At 41.4% G+C, this 24,175-nt stretch overlaps 1 protein-coding gene across 1 annotated transcript in view; it reads left to right on the plus strand.

Moving 5' to 3' along the window:
- The window catches only part of LOC140200768 (protein diaphanous homolog 3-like), a 560,350-nt gene that overhangs the window by 40,233 nt on the left and 495,942 nt on the right, over nt 1-24,175 (plus strand). The window contains exons 4-5 of the mRNA XM_072264370.1: nt 8,499-8,603; nt 12,461-12,597. Of these exons, the coding sequence (XP_072120471.1) occupies nt 8,499-8,603; nt 12,461-12,597 (242 nt within the window). The remainder of the gene's footprint in view (nt 1-8,498; nt 8,604-12,460; nt 12,598-24,175) is intronic.

The following is a 24,175-nucleotide window of genomic DNA, read 5'->3' on the forward strand; positions in this document are numbered from 1 at the left end:
CTTTTTGCAGGTGGGGGGGGGTGTGGGGGATTGTTATTGTCAGCGTTTTTTCTGCGGGTGAAGGGTTGGGGGATTGTTATTGTGGCTGTTTTTTTTGCAATGGGGGTTGGGGATTGTTATTGTGGCTGTTTTTTCTCTGAGGGAGAGGGGGTCGGGGATTTTTGAGTTTGCGAGTTTTGTTTTATTTCTTTTACGTGTGGTGGGGGTGGAGTGATGTCTTTTCTGTCATCAATCCGATGGTCTTTCAGTATTTCCTGGCTGTCTGGAGAAGACAAATATCAGAGTTCTATTGTACATGCATACTTTGACAATAAAATAAACCTCTAACCTTTTGTGTTCTAGCATTTACCATCTTCATTTTAAACAATAGCCGATTATAAGAACTATGAAATGTATTAGTTGTATAGTGGATGAAAGTTGATTTGCATTTTAAAAAATGTATTGAGAAACTAATTCCTGGCTGGACCAGATGCCATGAAATAAATTAGAATTAAATAACAATTTGAATGATGTGGCTAGTTAGTTTATGCTAGATTTTGATGATCCTTGGACATTTCCTTCTCTACGATAACACAAAAGGGATAGTGCCTTCTCAGGAATGCTTCATGCCAAATATTGAAAATTTTGCTAAGTCATTTGCAGATCTTGGTAGTGCTACCAGGCTAATAGAAACATAGAAAATAGGTGCAGGAGTAGGCCATTCGGCCCTTCAAGCCTGCACCGCCATTCAGTATGATCATGGCTGATCATCCAACTCGGAACCCTGTACCTGCCTTCTCTCCATACCCCCTGATCACTTCAGCCACAAGGGCCATATCTAACTCCCTCTTAAATATAGCCAGTGAACTGGGCTCAACTGTTTCCTGTGGCAGAGAATTCCACAGATTCATCACTCTCTGTGTGAAGAAGTTTTTTGTCATCTCGGTCCTAAAAGGCTTCCCCTTTATCCTCAAACTGTGACCCCTCGTTCTGGACTTCCCCAACAACGGGAACAATCTTCCTGCATCCAGCCTGTCCAATCCCTTTAGGATTTTATACATTTCAATCAGATCCCCCCTCAATCTTCTAAATTCCAAGGAGCATAAGCCTAGCTGATCCAGTCTTTCATCATATGAAAGTCCTGCCATCCCAGGAATCAATCTGGTGAACCTTCTTTGTATTCCCTCTATGGCAAGAATGTCTTTCCTCAGATTAGGGGACCAAAACTGCACACAATACTCCAGGTGTGGTCTCACCAAGGCCTTGTACAACTGCTGCAGTAGTACCTCCCTGCTCCTGTACTCGAACCCACTTGCTATGAATGCCAGCATACCATTTGTCCTTTTCACCACCTGCTGTACCTGCATGCCCACTTTCAATGACTGGTGTATAATGACACCCAGGTCTTGTTGCACCTCCCCTTTTCCTAATTGGCCACCATTCAGATAATAATCTGTTTTCCTGTTTTTGCCACCAAAGTGGATAACCTCACATTTATCCACATTAAATTGCAACTGCCATGAATTTGCCCACTCACCTAACCTATTCAAGTCACCCTGCATCCTCTTAGCATCCTCCTCACAGCTAACACTGCTGCCCAGCTTCATGGCATCTGCAAACTTGGAGATCCTGCATTTAATTCCCTTGTCTAAGTCATTAATATATATTGTAAACAACTGGGGTCCCAGCACTGAGCTTTGCGGTACCCCATTAGTCACTGCCTGCCATTCTGAAAAGGTCCCGTTTATTCCCACTCTTTGCTTCCTGTCTGCCAACCAATTCTCCATCCACATCAATACCTTACCCCCAATACCGTGTGCTTTAAGTTTGCACACTAATCCCCTGTGTGGGACCTTGTCAAAAGCCTTTTGAAAATCCAAATATACCACATCCACTGGTTCTCCCCTATCCACTCTACTAGTTACATCTTCAAAAAATTCTATGAGATGTTTCCTTTTTGTGAAGAAGAAATCTGTCATAGCAAGATCTGGTTGCTTCTCTTTGTGAGTACTGGTGCTGATTCATGGCAAAAGCATTATTTTGTGCGATGTGACCATAAAGACAACCACACTTGAGTTTCCAGCTCTAAAGGTTTATCTAATTTCTTGTAAATGGAATTGGTTTATTATTGTCACTGTAGTGAGAAACAGTGAAAGACTGATTTTCAAGTCATCAATGTAGATCATTTCAGAGCATAAGTACATTGAGTTAGTAACACAGCAATACAGTAACAGAATGCTGTTCAATTTACAATGGCTACAGAGAAAGTGCAGTTCAGGTAGACAATAAGGAAGAAGGAGCATAAGAAATTGATATCTTTGCGACATTCTTCCGATTAACCCATTTAATGACAAGAGCATGACTATTTTAGATTCTCAAGAAAGCCTTTTTATTAAAAATTGACCTGTTCTGAGGGAATTTACCCAATTCTTTATTTAAAAAAATGTATGTACTGCAGCTGGCCCTCATGAATAGAGAACTACTTGAATTATTGAATTCCAGTGAAGAATTAATTTACGTTGTATCCAACTCTTATTTTAAAAATAGCTAACAGCTGCGAGGGCATTGTTGGATTTCATTACTCTCCGAATTCAAAATGTATCTAAGATACTCTCATCTGAACCAATCACCCAACATGTTTGCATTTGAATGTGTGGCTTTGTTTTCTTACTGGAGCTCCCTGCTCACCAGATCAATGAATAGCAATTGAAGCATTGTGTTGATTTTGGCTGTGGAAGGGGTTATGTTTATGCAGTTGGATACCCAGACTACTAAATGAGCTAAGATAAACCAAAACTAACGTGCTTCATTTCTCATAACAGTTAAAAAAAACTTATATTTGACTTGTGCTTCCTTAATGATATTAATGTTATTTGTAAATGTAAAGTTCATTGTGAGTTCCGTATCTCTTCTGGAGAGAAGATAAAGGGAGCTCTCAAAGATGATGTCTGAAATCACATCTATTGGAATGTGGAAAAAGAAACAAATATGAAAAGTGAGTAAGGAAGACATGAGGGATGAAATGAAAATAAAAGTATAAAATCTGCAGAAAGGAAGTATTTTCTGCTCTAAGTTTAGATTTCTAGTTTCAGTGGAGGTGCAAGATGGAATCTGGAGCAAAAACAATTGGTGAGGAAGAACTCAGCAGGTCAGGCAGAATCTGTGGAGAAAATGGCAGTCAAGTTGCACCAGCAACTTAGATTTTCTGACAATTTTTGCTGTTTTTATTTGGACTTGGATAAAATGAGGATGAATGTGATGTAAGTGAGAGTATTATGAAGTGCGAGAGACCCAGAACAGTACTCTGCAAACAACAAGCACAAAGGAGGATGCAATAGAAGTTTAAGGAAAAAGGAAAAGAAAATGGATAAGGTACGAGACTAGGTGCAGGCAGTAAAAGTTCAAAAAGGAAATGGTAATAAAGGAATGGTATTGTTTTGTAGGAAAGTTGCGAGTTATGAAGAACAAGAGAAAATTTGCAGATGCTGGGAATCTGAGAAACACACAAAGTGCTGGAAGAACTCAGCAGGTCAGGCAGCATTTATGGAAAAGAATACAGTCAACATTTCAGGCTGAAACCCCTTGGCAGAAGTTATGAAGAAAGCTTGGGAACAGGAAGGAAGCACAGGATAGATAGATAGATAGATACTTTATTGATCCCAAAGGAAATTACAGTGTCACAGTAGCAATACAAGTGCACAGATATACAAATATTAGAAGAGGAGTAGAAAAAATAAAGAATAAGTTTTCTCAAACAGTCTAACAGGAGGGGAATCCTCACATCCCTGGCTATAGGTTGACTCATTATAGGGTTTAATGGACGAGGGTAAGAATGAACTCATATAGCACTGTTTGGAGCAGCCCAGTTGTCTTTGTATATTGCTAAAAGTGCTCCTCTGTTCAGCCAAGGTGGCATGCAGAGGGTGAGAAACATTGTCCAGAATTGCCAAGATTTTCCGCAGGGTTCTTTGTTCTACCACAGCCTCCAATATGTCCAGTTTGACTCCTATAACAGAGCCAGCCTTTCTAATCAGTTTATTGAGCCTGTTCGCATCACCCGCGTTGATGCTATTGCCCGAGCACAGCACCGTATAGAAGATTGTACTGGTGACAACAGACTGGTAGAATACGTGAAGGAGAGGCCTGCATACTCCAAAGGACCTCAGTCTCCTCAGGAAGGAGAGGCAACTCTGGTCCTTTTTGTACACAGCCAATGTGTTAGTGCTGTTCTCAAGTCTGTCATCCATGTGCACCCCCAAGTACTTAAAGGTCCTCACCACATCCACGTCCTCACCATCAATAGTAACAAGGGCAGTGCAGGATTAGTCTTCCTAAAGTCCATCACCATCTCTTACTGATATTAAGCTTGGACCATTTGACAAAGTCCTCCACCAGGGCCACCAGGTCAAAATATTGCCTGGAGGAAATAAAAGCCATTAAGGATGGAGAATGTTGGGGTTGGGTGACAAATGGCCACCAGAGAAGTAGGTGGTAATGAAAATGAAGGTGTACTGCGAGAGAATGAATGTGCAGGTAGTGAGGTATAGAATGAATATGGTTGAGTTTAAAATAAATTGCACAAATATAGTAGAAAGAAGATTGCAGAAAGAAGGAAAGGAGCAAAAATATTACAGAGCAGAGAGGCAAACTTGAACTTAGCATTTATTTTGATGAAGAGTGCTCCAGTAAATGTAATGCAGGTTTAGTTGTGATTGGCAAAAAATCCAGTAATTCAGATGTCTTATGGGAGAGCCTGCAATAAAACTCTGATAATCATGCTGCTCAGGACTTTGGTGTTGAACTGGCAGATTTTCTAGATGATGGGGATGATTATTCATATTAGTACCCAATTCTTATTTTAATTTTTAGATACTTCAGAACATAGTAATACCTGTTCCAATTAACTTCGTTAGTGGAAAGAGAAGGTGGGCACAGGAGCCCAGCGAGTTGAGGGGGATCATGACAGATGTTGCCTGGTGGGCCAGACGTGAGATTCCACAGGTTTAGAAATTGGGTTATTGGAGTTTGAATCTCTCTCCCTCTCCCTCTCCCTCTCCCTCTCCCTCTCCCTCTCCCTCTCCCTCTCCCTCTCCCTCTCCCTCTCCCTCTCCCTCTCCCTCTCCCTCTCCCTCTCCGCCTCCGCCTCCGCCTCCGCCTCCGCCTCCGCCTCCGCCTCCGCCTCCGCCTCCCTCTCCCCCTCCCTCTCCCGGCACAGGAGCCCAGTGAGTTGAGGGGGATCATGACAGATGTTGCCTGGTGGGCCAAATGTGAGCTTCCACAGGTTTAGAAATTGGGTTATTGGAGTTTGAATCCCCCCTCCCCCTCCCCCCCCCATTCATTGAAAATAAAATCATTTGAGGGTTTTTTAAAAGGGAAAATAAAAAGCACAAATTCTGTTTTCTTATTGAAAAGCAATAAATAATTTTGAGAATCTAAAAATTCTGGAAGTGTGCTTTGACAAATTACATGTCTCATTCTTAATTTTTCAATTTAGGCCTCACTGGAGATAAAGTTACTTGAATTTGGAGAGGCATAGTTTTCTTTCCAAGTTTCTTCATTGCTTGTTGCTGACGATAACATTTAGTATTCAAGCAACACACATAAGATGCTGGAAGAACTCAGCAGGCCAAGCAGTGTCTATGCAAAAGAGTACAGTTGAAGATTCAGCCCGATACCCTTTATCAGGACTGGGAAAAAAGATAAGAAGTCTGAGTAAGAAAGTGGGGGGGGGGGGGGTGGCAGGGCAGAGGGAAGCAAGAACCACAAGGTGATAGGTGAAACCTGGAGGGGTGGAGAGAGGTGATGTAAAGAGCTGGGAAGTTGATTGGTGAAAGAGATACAGGGCTGTAGGAGGGAGAATCTGATAGGAGAGGATAGAAGGCCATGGAAGAGAGGGAAGGGGGAGAAGCACCAGATGGAGGTAATAGGCAGATGAGATTGAGGTGAGAGAGGGGAATCGGAATGTGGAACGGTTAATGAATGGAGGTGTCATTACCAGAAGTTCGAGAAATCGATGTTCATGCCATCAGCTTGGAGGCTACCCAGATGGAATATAAGGTGGTGTTCCTCCAACCTGAGTGTGGCGTCATCACGACAGTAGAAGAGGCCATAGACTGACATGTTGGAATGGGAGTGGAAAGTGAATGAAAGTGAATTAAGATGGGTGGCCAAAGGGAGATCCCGCTTTTCCTGGTGGATGGAGCGTAGATTTTTGGCAAAGTCGTTTCCCTATCTACGCCAGATCTCCCCGATATACAGGAGGCCACACCGGGAACACCAGATACAGTATATGACCCCAACAGACTCACAGGTGAAGTGTCACCTCACCTGTAAGAACTGTTTGGAGCCCTGAATGGTAGTGAGTGAGGAGGTGTAGCACTTATTCCACTTGTGAGGATAAGTGCCAGGTGGGAGATCAGTGGGGAGGGACAAATGGACAAGGGAGTTGCGTAGGGAGTGATCCCTGCAGACAGCACAAAGTGGTGGGGGTGAGGAGGTGGGAAAGATGTGCTTGGTGGTGGGATCCGTTTAGAGATGGCTGAAGTTATGGAGTTTGCATCATACACCGGGTGCTCTCTTCAGTTACCTGATGAGGTAATCATGGCCTTTGGCCAGGGGCAGATGTCATCAGCTGGTGTCCAACCTTCACAGAGTGTTTCATCCTTTAATCACTACACTCTCCAGCCAAGTTACTGCCCACCTGCTCCTGAATTCCAGCTTGGCTCCTCTTGCCTGCTCCATATTAAGAAAGAGACTCTTTCTGCTTCCTTCCCCATTCTGCGAGCTGCTTGGTTCTTGCTCTTTTCCCCATTATTCAGAATTATGTACTGAATGCAGAGGCTGGTGGGTTGTTGGCAAGGACACGAGGAACCCTATCCCTGGTGGGGTGGCGGGAAGATGGGGTGAGGGCAGAAATGCATGAAGTGGACTAGATGTGGTTGAGGGTAGCATTAATGATGGAGGAGGGGAATTCCTTTCTTTGAAGGAGGAGGATATCTCTTTAGTTCTGGAATGAAAATCCTCATTCTGAGAGCAGAGGCAGTGTGAGAGGATAATGATGTTTTACAAGAAACAGGGTGGGAAGGGGTATAGTTTACATTTAATATTAACCTGCATTTTGGAATATAAGTTTTAAAATGTATTCTGATTTCAAAAATGAATGCAGTGCTTGGTATTAATTTGATGCAGTTTAGTGAATAATGTTGGAAGTGGTTTCATTGCAAAAATGAATTCCATGTTAAGTAACAGGAGATGATTAAAATCTGTGTAGAATACCTTGACTTATTTCTCAGTATATTAAAATTATACACAAAATCTCTTGTATATGATCAATTGTTGACAAGCCTTTTAGTTGTCGAGATCTTGTTTTAAATTAGCATGACCTCAGAACAATGTGTTAAATTCTGGTTTGGGGATTTTAGTCATAAACAAGTTGGTGACCACTTGAAATTGATGGTTTTATGAAAATGCATTGTCTTTTTTGGCCTAGTGTACACTTTTGTATGTCTTGTGACAAAATCCTTTTGATTTTATTTTTGCTGTTGGGTTAGAATTTTTTTTGCTGAAAAGCTGACTAAGTTATAGGCTGCCAAAAGATGGAAAAAGCATCATAAATGTTATTTTGGCAAAATCCTCCCAATCCATTGGCAGGACATGTGAATCAAAACTATAGTCCTCTTCTGGGCCAACTTCATCACCACTGAGGATCTTGTCACACACAAGTTCTTAAGGGCAGTCTTTATGCCTGATAGCAGACTTCCTAAGTGGGTATTTTGTGCTGTTTCATGAGGACAAGAGATTTCTGGTGGGACAGGAGAAACTATAAAGGTGTTAATAAAGCCTCTTTTGACAATATCATTCAGCTGAGGAGATCCATGGCCCATAACTTTAGTCCAGGAAGATGCTCAGCAGTTTGAATCTCCTGGGGAGAATGAAAAGACTAAGTGATAATCTCAATCTTTGTCTCCCAACCCCAGAAAATGTAGAATTGCAAGGGAAGCAGAATGTCTTTTAATCTGTAAGATGGCTGATGAAGTAAGAAAATTGAGAAGCTATTGCATTTTCTGAGATGATGTTCAGAAAAAATTGTAGATTGCAGTGTTGTTCGCTTTGGTAAATATTTTGTGTAGCTTTTAAAAAACTGAGCTCTATTTCTGGGCAAGCTAATATTATTTCATAGCAAAAATCATGAATAGCCACTATGTGCTGCCTGCTGTTGTAGAGACCTTCTTGTGTCTAAATTGCTGCTGCATTTGCCTGAAGTCTTCAGTTGCTGTTAAATTAAGAAAAAAAATTACGTTCTGTGACTCGCTTGGAGAATTAAAGAGAAATATATCAGGGCAAATTCTGATTTTCATCGCCCTGTTTCGGTTCTAGTCAGACTTGTGGAATAAAAAAAAATCAGCTGTTGTTCTTAGATGTGGTCAATGATTTGGGGTTTCAAAAGTGGAATTTAGGTGATTCAAAAGCAATATACAATGTTTTATTAAGTCAGCTTAAGTGAATTGTTCTCTTCACAGGAAGATATGAATTTAAATGAAGATCGAAAGGCTCCTCTGCGTGAGAAGGACATTGATACCAAAAGAGAAATGGTTGTCCAGTACATTGGTGCAGCTTCAAATATCGTGAGTGAGCTTTTACTTTTAACTGTATGGTGTGAATTGCAGCATACATTCTAATGATTGCTTTTAGAATTTCATCTGTATTACTGGGCTTTGTAGATGCCAACTAGTTGACGGACTTGGCTGCATTTTATTTCAAAGAAACTTGGCTTTCTTTAGGTGAAGTAAAGTAGAAGTAATCAAATTATCCTGTGTGTGACAAACATTGCAAAATAATACTAATAAGCCAGTGTTCTCCTTTCTTGTTTGTATTGCTTTTGTTGTTTTGCTACATAACTCCTTTTATATAATAGAAAGATGGGAAGTTATGGTAACTAACCTTTGAATTGAGGTTTTTCAAATGGAATTAAGTAATATTCTCTAGGATAATAGAATTTTGGCTACAAGTAAAGTTTTTGTAACAAGCCAAGCGATCGGTGCTTTTATTTGTGCAGAGGTAATCTTGGAAGTAAATAGCTATTATATTTGGAAATGGTTATTATATTTGTGAATAATAGCTCTGCAAGGATTTTTCATGAACTAAAATAGCATATGGGCTTTACTGCTAACATTAGTGTATAATTCTTTCTAATAAATCTTTCTTTCTAATAAATACAAGCTTGATTGACATTCAGTGCATTACATTTTTCTTCAGTGGTACAGATTTCTACTGACTATTTCATCTGTCCTGTTGGGTATTTCAAGGTGCAGGGGTGAATTTATTACCAGTCCTGATAAGCTTTTGCCAACATAGTCTTTTGGTACATAACAATTGTAAATTTACTTGACTTTATTGATCATTTTGAAATATTGGCTCTATTAATGTACCAACTTTGTATTAACACGTGTCTGCTTGATTTTTTTTGGTTGAAGAAAATTCTTTTGCAGTCCTCATTGAATTATTTGTGAAAAAAATGTACTTGCATTCCTTTGCTTTGGTCTGCAAATAGCAAGTAAGAAAAGTTTACATTTATGTTCTCAAGTTCAAGATTCAAAGAAAATTTATTATCAAAGTACATAAATTTCACTATAAACGACCATAAGCTTCATTTTCTTGTGAGCAATCATATTAAATATAAAGAAACACAATAGAATCAATGAAAGACCCTGCACAAGAAGGACAAACAACCAATGTGGAAAAGGTAACAAGCTGTGCAAATACAAAAAGGAAAAAAAACGCAATAAATAATGAGAACATGAGATGAAGAATCCTTGCAAGTGAGTCCATATATTGTGGGAACAGTTCAAGTGAAGTTGTCACCTCTGGTTCAAGAGCCTGATGGTTGAGTAAGAATAATAACTGCCTCTGAACCTGGTGGGATGGATCCTGAGACTCCTGTACCACCTTCCTGATGGCAGCAGTGAGAAGAAAGCATGGTCTCTGGTGGACGCTGCTTTCCTGCAACAACACTCTGTGTAGATGCGCTCAGTGGCGGGGAGGGCTTTAACCGTGATGGACTGGGCCAATTGTTTTCATAACCTTTTAATGAAAGAGCTTCAATCAAATTTATCTTTCTCTATGGGAGTATATAATACTGCTATCTTATCAGTAATTCAATTCATTCGTTGGCTTGGGGCTTCTCTAATGTCGATATCAGAAGTGTTTCCAATGTTAAAATTACATGATAATAAAGAATCTATGAAAACTTGATAATTTTTTTGTTTTGGTTCCTCAAAAATAAAGCCTATGTTTTTAAGATTCTACAGTTTTGCATTTATACCCTCAGATTGTGGTTATATGGCTAGTACTCAATGTATGTAGATTGCTCTGTTCAAATGTGAATGTAGCTTCCTCTTCAAAATGTATAGGATTCTTTGGCTTTTTTTTTTAAGCTTTTTTGCCTTTTTTTTAATATGTCCGATTTGCAAATTCAGTGTTCCCAGTGTTCCAGCGGTTTAGCTGTCTGCAGAATTAAGTTTCCTGTAAAGGTCTGCCTCAGACAAATTTTGAAACTGTGCTGTTATTTCTGCATGCAGATTGGTTTTGCATGTGGTGAACAGTAGTCCTCTGAATTTGCAGATGGCTTTCCAATTTGTCCCTTGTATTCACAGGTTCTGATATTTATGGAGAAATATAGAGTACCTTAATGAAAATCTTTTGACTATCCTAATATCTTAAGGTAGAAATTTGTCTTAAGCCACAAATGCTTAATGTGCAAAATGAAGTCCTACTGATTCAGTCAAGGAAAGAGGTTATGTCAAGATCTTCAATCTTATACTTGTAATAACACAGAAGGAATCATTTAGGTCATCAGGTCCATGCAGCTTCTGGGGAATAATCCCATTATTCCCACTTCACTAATTAATTCTTTGTATTCCTGCAACGTAGTTTTCTCATATGAGAGGCAAGAGATTTCCAACAAGACAAAGAAAATGGTCCAACTATGCATCTGAAGCCATGAATTATTCTTCAGTTGATTATGTAGGAACATAAATTGAGATGTTAATGACGATTTAAAATAATATGCAGAATATAATATAAAATTTTAGTGGATTACTTATTGGGCCAAGGTGCCTGTATCCACGCTGTATTGGTTTGAAAGGCTGGTCAAGGACTACATCTGCAGCATGCTACCACCCACACTGGACACCCTATAATTCACCTACTGATGCAACCAATTGACAGATGATGCAATAGCCACAGCTCTGCACACCATCCTTATACATCTGGAGAAGTACGATTCTTATGTGAAGATGTTGTTCTTGAACTACAGTTCAGCATTCAACACCATAATTCCCTCCAGCTTCGACCAGAAGCTCAGAGACTTTAGCCTTCACCCTGCCTTGTGTAGCTGGATCCTGGACTTCCTGTCAGATCACCAGCAGGTAGTAAGAGTGGGCTCCCTCACCTCCGCCCCTCAGCACAGGTGTCCCTCAGGGGTGTGTCCTCCTTTACTCTCAAAATCCATGACTGTGTCGCTATCCACAGCTCCAATCTGCTAATTAAATTTGCTGACGATACTATATTGATTGGCCTTGTCTCAAATAATAACGAGGCAGTTTACAGCGAAGAAGTCATCACCCTGACACAGTGGTGTCAAGAAAACAACCTCTCCCCCAGTGTCGTAAAAACAAAGGAGCTGGTTGTGGACTACAGGAGGTATGGAGACAGGCTAATCCCTATTGACATCAATGGGTCTGGGGTTGAGAGAGTGAATAACTTTAAGTTCCTCAGCATAAACATCATCAAGGATCTCACGTGGTTTGTACATACCAGCTGTGTGGTGAAAAAAGCATAACAGCGCCTGTTTCACCACAGACAGTTGAAGAAGTTTGGTATGGGCCCCCAAATCCTAAGAACTTTCTACAGGGCCACAATTGAGAGCATCCTGACTGGCTACATCACTGCCTGGTATGGGAACTGCATTTCCCTCAATCGCAGGACTCTGCAGAGAGTGGTGTGGACAGCCCAGTGCATCTGTAGAAATGAATTTCCCACTCTACAGGACATTTTCAAAGACAGGTGCGTAAAAAAGGCCCAGAGGATCATTAGGGACCCGAGTCATCCCAACCACAAACTGTTCCAGCTGCTACCATCCGGGAAACGGCAGTGTAAAAGCCAGGACCAACAGGCACTGGGACGCTTCTTCCACCAGGCCATCAGACTGATTAATTCACGCTGATACCATTGTATTTCTTTGCTATATTGATTGTCCCATTGTACATACTATTTATTATAAATTGTTATTCATTCCACATTGCAAATTCAGACGGAGATGTAACTTAAAGACTTTTACTCATGTATGTGAAGGATGTAAGAAATAAAGTTACTTTATAACTCTGGCTCTGAGCTCATGTAGGAAATTTGGGCAAGATAGTCTTGTATTCCTGAATTACAATAAAACAAGATCTCAGTGTGATTTTTTTGTGTTATTTTTCAGGGTGGATTGAGGAACAAGCAGTACAGTGCTACATTACCCCATGAGTTCATCCATGAGCTAAGAATGGCTGCTGGAGATGAAAGACTTCTTACTTCTCTGGAATCGCTTCGTGTTTCATTGACCAGCAATACTGTCAGGTAAGGAAGATGATCCCAGAGGTGCAGTTGGGCATTCGCAGAAAACATATCGAATATGATTTAGTTGTTTAACTTATGACCAACTGAGTTTGTTAAAACTTGTACTTTGAAATCAAGTTTCCAAAGAAGGTTTCAATTACAGTGGATTCCAATTAACTGGGACACATCAGGACCAGTACATTTTGGCCCAATTAAGCAACTGCCCAATTAGCTGAAGTTTCATGGAAATGGTTCAAAAGGTATAAAGAAGAGAAAGTGAGTGAAAAATTATGTCTTTAAATGAAATATGGAACAAATTAGAACACAACCAATAGTAATACAGTATTACAAAACCTTTTTTTTGAGTTACTTATAGTTATCAATGGATGATTTCATCCAGTGTATGCAATGAACAAAATCATACAATTCATACAATGCTATCAATGATTCCATCCTCCAAATCTTCATTTTCATTGTAACATTCAAGATGATTGTCGATACCTTCAAATTCTTCATAGAGCCTAACTTGTTGAAGTAATGAAATCATTTTATTTCACTCTCAACTGTTTCTGGAATCTCCAAGCCAGAATGCTTGAAACCACAATTAGCAAAACAGTTCTGAATTGTCTTACTGCTTATTTCTTGGCAACTATTAGTGACAAAAATAACTGCTTTTTGATAACAAACACACGCGACTGATGTTTTTTAAAAACTGATTACTTGAAGCATTGTGTAGCAGTCTGTGGCAATGAATTACACAGATTCATCACCCTCTGGCTAAAGAAATTACTCCTTGTCTCTGTTCTAAATGGATGTCCCATTATTCCGAGACTGTGCTCTCTGGTCTTATGCTCTCCCACTAAAGGAAACATCCTCTCCACATCCACTCCATCTAGGCGTTTCAATATTTGATCGGTTTCAATGAGACCTCCCCCGGCAATTCTTCTAATCTCCAGCAAGTACAGTCCCAGAGCCATGAAACTTCACCTTTTCGTTCCCGGAATCATTCTTGTGATTCTCCTCTGGATCCTCTCCAATGCCAGCACATCTTTTCATAGATCAGGAGCCTAAAACTGCTCACAATACTTCCAGTGCAGTCTGACCAATGCCTTACAAAACTTAAGCATTACATTCTTGCTCTTATATTCTAGTCCTCTTGAAATGAATGCTAAACATTGCATTTGCCTTTCTCACCACAGACTCAATGTGCAAGTTAACCCTTTGGGAATTCAGCACAAGGATTCCCTTGTCTCTTTGCACCTCTGAGTTTTGAATTTTATTCCCATTTAGAAAATAGTCTATGCCTTTGGTCCTTCCACTAAAGTGCATGACCATACATTTCCCTACACTACATTCCATCTGCCACTTCTTTGCCTATTCTGCCAATCTGTATGAGTCGTTCTGCAGACTGCTTCCTCAACACTACCTGCCCCTTCGCCTGTCTTTGTATCGTCTGCTAACTTAACCACAAAGCCATCAATTCCATCATCCAAATTGATGATATATAATGTGAAGAGCCGTCTGAGTACCAACCCCCGCGGAACACCTCTAATTACTGGCAGCCAACCTGAACAGGCTCCCTTTATTCCCACTCTTTTCCTCTTGTCAATTAGTAAATCCTCTATCCATGCTAGTATCTTTCTTGTAATACCATGGGCTTTTATGAAGATACCTCATGTGCAGTGTCTTGGTGAAGGCTTTCTAAAAATCCAAGTAAAGAACAGCTACTCATTCTTGTTTGTCTATCCTGCCTGCTGTTTTCTCAAGGAATTCCAATGGATTAGTCAGGCATGATTGTACCTTAAGGAAACGATGCTGGTATGGTCTAGTTTATCAAGTGACTCTAGGTACCCCCAAACCCCATCCTTAATAATGGACACCAACATCTTCCCTAATGCCTCCACTGTCTCTTCAGTTACCTCTTTCAGAATCATGGGGTGCAGCCCATCTGGTCTAGGTGACATATCGATTGTCAGACTTTTCAACTTCCCAAGCACCTTCTCTTTAGTAATTGCAACTACACTCACTTCTGCCCCCTGACATTCGCTGGCAAATGGTGTCATCATCCACAGTGAGGATTGAAGCAAAATACTTCAGTTCATCTGCTATTTCTTTGTCCCCCATTACAAACTGTCCAGCATTCTTTTCCAATGGGACAGTATCTGCTTGCCTCTATTATTCTTTATGTCTGAAAAAAAAAAAACTTTTGGCATCCCCTTTAATATTATTGGTTAACTTCCTCTCATATTTCATCTCTTCTCTCCTTGTGGCTTTTTTTGTTGCCTTCTGTTGGTTTTTAACAGCTCCCCAATCATCTAACTTTTCACTAATTTTTAATAGACTTTATGCCCTCTCTTTTGCTTTTATGCTGTCTATGGCATACCTCCTGTCGCACGGATGCCTCATCCTCCCTGTATCATGCCTCCTCATCTTTGGGATGCATCCATCATGTGTCTTCCGAATTCCCCCCAGAACCTCCAGCCATTGCTGTTCTACCATCATCCCTGCTTGTGGCTCCTTCCAATAAACTTTGACCACCTCCCCTCTCATGCTTCTGCAATTCCCTTTAATCTACTGTAATACTGATACCTCTGATTTCATCTTCTCACTCTCAAACTGCAGAGTGAATTCTGTCATATAATGATCACAGTCTGTTAAGGGTTCCTTTACCTTAAGCTCCCTAATTAAATCTGGTTCACTACACAACACCCAATCCAGTATTGCCTTTCCAGTAGTGGGTCAACTAAAAGGTGCTCTAAAAAGCCATCTGATAGGCACTTGACAAATCCCTCTCCTGGGAACCAGTACCAACTTGATTTTCCGAATCTACCTGTGTATTGAAATGCCCCATGACTATTGGAATATTGCCTTTATTAAATGCTTTTTCTACCTCCAGTTGTAATTTATATACCACATCCTGGTTACTGTTCAGAGACCAATATATAACTTTTTACCCTTGCAGTTTCATAGCTGTACGAACAATGATTCTGCATCTTCTGATCTTATGTCACCTCTTTCTAAAGATTTGATTTCATTTTTTTAAATCAATGGAGCCATCCCGCCCTCTGCCTACCTGCCTGCCCTTTTGATACAGCAGCTGGCTGCAGTACCATTATCCTGGCTGCTGCTGCTGTGTCCTGTTGAGTCACCCCCCCCCCCCCCGCCCCCCCCACTCCCAGCAGTTTCCAGTGGGGTATACTCACTGCTGAGGGGAATTGGGCACAGGGGAACAGGCACTGATTGTTTACTCTCCTTTCTTACTCCTTAGCGGTCACCCAGCTACTGTCCAAAGCCTGCACTCTTGGTGTGACCATCTCAGTAAAAGTCTCCTCTATGAGGTTTTGCAGTCTCCTGAATGGGTCCTGGGTACATCCAGCCCAAATCTTTAACCTTGTCAGTCAGGAGTTGAAGTTGGGTGCATTTCCTGAAGATGTAGTCATGAGGGAGACTGCTTGTTATCTTGAAATCCCATGTGTCACAAATGGAGCACTCCATTGCCTCAATTACCATCGTGCCTACACATATACCTCTAACTTCTCAAGCTCAGGCTCTAGCCTGTGGCTGTTCTCACCCAAGCCTGTTGAGCCAAAGCCTGTCCACTGTTAACATTGACCCACTCATACAATGGCCACTGCGCTTGTGCTGCAGTTTTTATTGGCCCCGGCTGACTGCCTGAAAGGTGGTGATGATTTCAGCCCACTGAGAAGTTCCAAACAGCCCTGATATTTTTAAAACCTCATGTTGCCTCACTAATGAATGACCCCTCGCAATGATTGCAGGCTGCCAAAAGTGTTCTAACTTCTACTTGTATTCCAATGTCAGAAGTTAATTAACTGTACTTATCTGTCAAAATGTTGAGTCTGAGTCTCTTTCTTAGTCCATATTAACCATTGAGTTTGCTGGGAAATGCACATTTTTGAAATTCCCTTTTGACAACTGAGGGAGGATATGCATGAACTAAGTCTAGAGTCTGTATTTAGTTCAGTTTAGAGGGGGAAAGAGAAATACAGCAGTATAGATTGTCCATATGTAATAGGTTTTTTTTCAAAAATTGACATAGTGAATTTTCTTTGTAAATTGAAAAATTCACAGGACAATTTGATATGATTATGAAGACACGTAGTCCTCTTTTATTATCATTTAGTAATCCATGCATTAAGAAATGATATGGTAACCAGAATGGCATCAACAGTCATAAACTAATAAGAAAAAAAAACATTAGTGGAAAGGGGCGGAGGAGGGAAGGGACTAGTTCTGCCTCTTGTAGCAATAAGCAATGTGAATTCATATGTTGAACTTCGAATTAAATAATATTATGGAAGCTTGTATATACAATACGTAGGTTGTGTCTATTAGTCAGGTGTTCTTAATCTGGGGATGGCTTGTTTTACTTTTAGAGTACAGATCATTTTGTGATGCAACAAATTCTCTCGTGCTCAAATAGCCAACTGCTGTTCTTGCTAAAGTTAGGGTCTGGTGTAACACCCTGAGATGGATCCTGCCCATATCTTGTTTTTCCCCTTCTGCTCTCAATATTACTGCTTAACGGACATCTTTCTGAAATCACCTCCATTCCTCTTCAGAGTTTTATCTCACTCAGCTCCTTCTGCCCTTACTCCTTTTGTTTTCCTATTACTTCTTTGTTTCTTCATTGCATCAAAAGCATTCTGATTGGTTTATCTTTATAACTGAAGGTACTAATGTAATAGAATTGATCTAAATTTAGAAGTTAAATAGGTACCATCAATATATTCTGACTTTTGTGTGAATCGATTTTAACTGAACTTGAAGTCTTGAACTACAAAAGAGGTTTATTAAATATTAAATTGATAACGTTAACCATCTGACAAGTTTGGATTTTCCATCAGAACTTTCATTCATTCATTTCCAGGAAAAGGAAAAATATTGTTGAATTCTCTAATCGAGTTTAGAAAACGGAGAGGTACCAGGCTGGATCTTAACTTCTCTCTGTGTCTTTGGTCCTTCAGCCTTTGGATAGCAGATCTCAAGCATATATCTTCTGTACAATCCTTGTTGACTCTTAATTTCTACCCTGACTACTCAGCCCTGCCCAGTATCAGAGAGAAATGATATGGGAACACCTGGGCATTCTTGAGAATTTATACAGAGTAGGTTCCACATTGAGTCCCAACAGAGCTTGTGTCTGCTGTGGACAGTCCCTGACTGCCAAGGTGAAACTGATTCTTTGGAATTTGACCACTTCCAGCCTTCCTTTTTCAAATTTCCTCAGTTCACCTTTTCTCTTCTTCCTTAGAAGTTTATAAAGTTTCGGCATATCATCCAAAACTTTGACAAACTTGTAGAGATGAGTGGTGGAGAGTATATTGACTAGCTGCATCACAGCCTGGCATGGAAACACCAATGCCCTGGACCGGAAAATCCAACAAAAAGTAGTGGTTGTGACCCAGTCCATCACAGGTACAGCCTCCCCTCCACTGAGCACACTTACATGGAGTGTTGTCACAGCAAAGCAGCATCCATCATCATGGGCAGTCACCAGCCAGGAAACGCTGTCTTCTCACTGCTGCCTTCAGTAAGGAGGCACTGGAGACTCAGGACCCAAAATACCAAGTACAGGAACTATTATTACCCCTCAACCATCAGGTTCTTGAATCAGAGGAGATAATTTCACACAACTTCACTTGTCCCACTACTGACCTGTTGCTACAATCTATGGACTCACTTTCAAGGACTCCATCTCATGTTCTCGATATTTATTGTTCACTTATGTATTATTATTATTGTACTGCTTTTGCAAGGGTGCCTTTTGCACTTTAGTTGTTTATCTGTCCTGTAGGTGTGGTCTTTCACTGATTCCACGATGTTTCTTTTGTAACTACTGTGATGCCCTCAAGAAAACAAACCTCAAAGAGTACTTTGATAATAAAATGACTTGGAACTTGGAACTTTAATGCGGTGGTAGGATAGGCACCTCTGATACACCCTTGAAGACTTTGTGAAATCAACTGTTAGTACTGATTTTTCTTCACAATGCAGGAATCAGCTGACAGAGGAAATTACATTTGCAATTTTCAGTTCAGTATCCAGTGAAATCAGAATGTAGTTGATGAGTTCCAGTTTCTGGAATAATTACATATCCCTTGCTTTGGAAGGACAGATGAAATGGGAGTAGTACATGATCATTTAGAGCTTTGAATCAGCTCTGTCTTTTATCAAAGTCATGGCAGATGCTTTAGTTCTTGATGTTTTCTGGCATAATTCCTACGTCAAGTTAAAGTTTATTGTCATTTAACCATACACATATATACAGCTAAATGAAACGTCATTCCTTTGGGGCCAATGTACAAACACAGTACATATAGTCACACATAGCACGTATAGTTACCATTCAGCACTTGCAGTAAAAATACTATTAACATTGTCTCCTGTGGCATGGCCTGAAGATTGACAGGTTGACATAAAGTGGGAGATGCATGTTTATGTTACACAGTACAATGTTACTCACACTATCGTAATAAAATAAGCAGTAGTATATGTGAAACAGCAACAATAAAAGATGAAAAGTAACTAGAGCAGTATGAAAGTGTGTCAGGGGATGGTGGGGTGGTAACAGGGCATTCAGACAGGGTGTACATATGTGTTGGGTGGAAGCAGGGTGTTAAAGTGTTACCCAGCTTGACAATTCTGGTTCTTAGCCTGCAGTACCTTCCACCCGATAGCAGGAGATCAAAGAGCTTGTGGGAAGGATGGGAACGGTCTTTGACAAAGCTGGAGGCATTGTGTATGCAGTGCTTCTGATAGACTGTTTGTTCTGAATGGGGTGGGGAGAGTGGGTAGAGAGATCCAGATAATGTTTTCAGCTGTCCTCACTATCCATTGCAGGGATTGGAGATCTGACGCATTACAATTCCCATACCAGATGGTGATGCAGCTGGTGCTTTTGTAGAATGTGGTGAGGATGGAGTGGGGATCCTTGCCTGCCTGAGTCCCTCAGGAAGTGGAAGTGTTCTGTGCTCTCTTGGCTAAAGAGATGGTGTTGAGAGACCAGATGAGATCGTCAGTAATGTGCATGCCAAGAAACTTGGTGCTCCCGACTCTCCATGGAGCAGCCATTGATGTGCAGGAGGGAGTGCTCAGCCTGCACCTTCCTGAGATCCACAATCATCTTGTTAGTCTTGTCCACGTGAAGACTGAGGTTGCTATGTTTACACCAGTACACAAACTGCTCCACTTCTGCCCCGAATGCTGTTTTGTGATTGTTGCTAAGGAGGACACCTGCTGTTACGTCATCAGAGAACTTAACATCAGAGAGTGCTTAGAGCTGGATGTGGCTTAGTTAGAACAACATGGACTGAGTACGTAGCCCTGGGGTTGTTGGTGCTCAGCGTGATGGAACCAGAGATGTTGCTCTCAATACAGACTGTCCGTGGTCTCTTCGTCAGGAAACCTAAGATTCAGTTACAGAGGGAGGTGTTGAGACCCAACAAGCTTCTGGGGAATGATTGTATTGAAAGCAGAGCTGAAGTCATTGAACAACATTCCGACAGAGGAGACACGATTGTCCAGAGGAGGGATAGGACTATGTAAAAGATGGAGGCATTATCATAGGACTGATTTGGGTAATATGCAAATTATTAGAGCTCCAATGTGGTGGGAGGTTTGATTTAATGCAGTTCATGACCAGCTGCTCAAAACACTTCATTATTACTTCTGAAGGATTAGTAGTACTAGTACTTGTGCAAGGTTTCAGAAAGGTTAATTTGCAGGTTGAGTCTGTGGTCAGGAAGGCAAACGCAATGTCAGCATTCATTTCAAGAGGACGAGAAGATAAAAGCAAGGATGTGATGCCCCTCATCTTAGAAAGGATTTGCTGAAAATGGAGAGGCTCAAAGGAGGTTTACAAAAATGATTTCAGGATTGAATGACTTGTCATATGAAGAGCATTTGCTGGCTCTGGGCCTGTATTCACTAGAATTCAGAAGAACAAGAGGTGACCTCATTGAAACCTATTGAATAGTGAAAGGTCTCGATAGAGTGAATGTGGAGAGGAGATTTCCTCTGGTGGGAGAGTCTAAGGCCAGAGGACATAGTCTCAGAATAGAGGGGTATCCTTTTAGAACAGAGATGAGGAGGAATTTCTTTAGCCAGATAGTGGTGAATCTGTGGCAGCTCTGGAGGCCGAGTCTTTATTTATATTTAAGGCAAAGGTCGATAGATTCTTGATTGGTGAGGGCATGAAGGGATATGGGGAGAAGGCAGGAGATTGTGGCTGAGAGGAAAATTGGTGGAGCAGACTCAATGTGCCAAATGGCCTAATTCTGATTCTATATCTTATGGTCTTATTTCTGAGGTCAGTGCCACAGAACGGGTGTCAATGAGGCATGATACGGTTGGTTTCTTAGGTACTATGGTGGTCGTGACCTTGAAATTTGTGAAGATGGTAGTCTGACCAAGGGAAATATTGAAGATGTCAGTGATAACATCTGCTCGCTGGGTTGCACAGTCTGCACACAGCCAGGTATGTTGTCAGGTTTTGTGTGGGGTGACCCTGTCTAAGGTCTTCCCCGCATCAACTGTGGGGCCCTTTCTCGACAGCACAGCATTTTGTACATCAAAACATGCATAGAAGATGTTCAGCCTGTCAGGAAGAGAGGCATTGCTGTCATTGAAATGCAGGGTGGTCTTATAGTCCATTGTGCCATGGATGCCCTGCCAAAGTGGCATGTGTTCCTGGTGTCACAGAAGTGGCTTAAGATTTTGTTTGTGTTGTCCTGTTCTCTGAAGATCCAGAAATCTTGCCTTTTTTTTATGGAGGTCATGACAACAAGTTGCTCTCAAAGGCCACATCGAAGGGTTTCCACAAATTCCTTCTCTTGAGATCCAGTACCAACCTGATTTTCCCATGACCATTGAAATCCCCCATGACCTTCCAAACATTGTTCGCTTTAAATGCCTTTTCTATCTCCTGTTGTAGTTTGTATCCACATTTTGGGCACTGTTCCTAAGCCTGTGTACAGGTGTCCCCCACTTTTCGAACGTTCGCTTTACGAAACCTCACTGTTACGAAAGACCTACATTAGTTACCTGTTTTCGCTAACAGAAGGTGTTTTCACTGTTATGGAAAAAGTAGAGCACGAAAAAAGGCAGCGCGTGAAAAAAATCAGTGCGCGCCCCGAGCAGCCGCTCTCCCCCGGATTCGGAACGGCATTCTCACTGGCATTGCTTTAACACATGCCTGTGAGCAGCCATTAGCAAAATGAGTTCTAAGGTATCAGAAAAGCCGAAAAGAGCTTGTAAGGGTGTTACACTTAGTGTAAAACTAGACATAATTAAGTGTTTCGATTGTGGTGAACGAAGCAAGGATGAAGTGAGTTTGGCTTGTGGAAGTTGACGAAGATGATGTTGAAGAGGTTTTGGCATCTCATGACCAAGAACTGATAGATGAAGAGCTGATGCAATTGGAAGAGGAAAGGATAACAATCGAAACCTCAGTGTCCCACCACCCCAAACCCCGGGCTGCGGACAGATACCGATTCGCGGAGAATGCAGCGGTAGCCAGGAGGCACCCAGTACGTCTTTAAGAAAAAAGCCGAAATAAGCAAGCTAATTAATTAGGTGCTGACTGGCACGTAAATGTCGGCCCAGATCAGAAGCGATTGCCGATTTCACTTGCTCTATGTAATCAGCAATCGCCTCTGATCTAGGCTGACATTTACATGCTGGGCGACACCTAATTAGCATGTTTATTTCGGCTTTTTTCTTAAAGATCTGCTGGGTCCCTCTCGGCTACCGCTATACCCCTGCATGCTTCGCTGATCGGTATTGGTCGGCAGCCCGGAGGGTAGGGGCCACTGCACCACCCCAACCTGCGACTCAGCCTGACACACCATCATCAGTGTGCTCGGCGTTGTCCCAATTCCAGTCAGTGATACTACACTGTACATACATTATTTCTACTTTATATCGGCTGTGTATTTTTACGTGTTATTTGGTATGATTTGGCAGCTTCATAGCTTAAAGGTTACTGGAGAGCGCTTGCATGAGATTTTCTGCCGACAGTGCTTGCGCCATGTTTCTGCCAACAGTGCTTGCGTGAGATTTTCGCTATGGAGAACAGCGCAGGCAATCGCTGTAGAGAAGTATTTCTAATTTATAAGGCTGTGTATTTATCATATCATTCCTGCTTTTACTATGTGTTACTGTTATTTTAGGTTTTATGTGTTATTTGGCATGATCTGGTAGGTTATTTTTGGGTCTGTGAATGCTCACAAATTTTTCCCATATAAATAAATGGTAATTGCTTCTTCTCTTTACGACATTCCGGCTTACGAACCGTTTCATAGGAACGCTCTACCTTCGGATGGCGGGGGAAACCTGTATATCTGTAGATATATTTACATCTCCCATCAGGGTCTTATTTCCATTCTATTTTCTTAACTCTACCCACCCCAAGAGGATTCTAAATCACTTGGATCCTATGTTACTTTTCTAAAGATTTGTTTACATTTCTTAACAACCGGCCACCCCACACCCTTTGTCCACTGCCTTTCTTTTCAATCGGATGTTTATCTCCTATTTGTAATCTTTACTTTCATAACTTTCTGCAACATCCTATCTGCCAATTTTTGCCAGGATATTGATCCCATCCAGTTATGGTGCTATCCATCCCGCTTGTAGAGGCCACTTCTATCCCAGAAAAATCCCAAATCTGTTCCAAAAATCTGAATCCCCCAAACTTGCTCTTGAGCCAAGAATTCATCTGCCCCCTCTTAGTGGTTCTGTACTATTTAGCACAGGACACCAATAGTATATTAGCGAATAGTACCTTCTGCCCATCGCCTTATATTCACTCTCCAGGATCTCCCTCATCTGCTTTTCTACCTATGGCATTGGTACCAGTATGGACAAGGACTCTTGGCTGTTTACCCTGACCCTTGTAAATTTTTTGGAACTGCTCAGAGTTCTCCTTGACCCTGGGACTCAGGAGGCATCATTCCATCCTGCTATCTTATTTGTTGCTACAGAATATCTGCCTGTGTTCCTAGTGATTTGAGTTTCCACCACCACAGATCTCTCTGTCTTTGCTCTCCCCTCCTGTGCACAAGACCTCGCTTCTCCTGCTGTTGAAAGACCAGCTCCCACCAACAGATCCAAAGTGGTTATTAAGGAGAATGGTCCTGAGGGAATCCTAAACTTTCAGCCTAACGTCTGTCTGTCTGGGTGGTCACACAACTGCCTGCACTTTGGGTATGACCACCTTACTAAAGCTCCAGTCTATGATGCTCTGGATCATGGCTGCTTCTGAATGAGTCCACTGCAGTCAGCTGTTGGATATGGTCAGTCAGGAGCTGAACACACTTTCCACAGGTATGATCATGAGGGACACTGGATTCTGTCTGATATCTCACAACTTGCAAAAGAAGTTTATGACTCTGCTAATTGCCTTCCTGACTGCAACAAAGCTAAAGAGCAAATGCTGTCGTACCTTACCACTTCTCATTTTCCAAGCTGAAATCTCTTGAGCCAAAACCTCAGCACTTTCTCCTCAAACACTGCCAATCCTAATATTGGCTGTTCCTCTGGAGCTTGCAACCCTTTAATTTGATTCCAGGTGCTG

The sequence above is a fragment of the Mobula birostris genome, chromosome 7 (assembly GCF_030028105.1).
Source record: "Mobula birostris isolate sMobBir1 chromosome 7, sMobBir1.hap1, whole genome shotgun sequence".
Taxonomy (NCBI): domain Eukaryota; kingdom Metazoa; phylum Chordata; class Chondrichthyes; order Myliobatiformes; family Myliobatidae; genus Mobula; species Mobula birostris.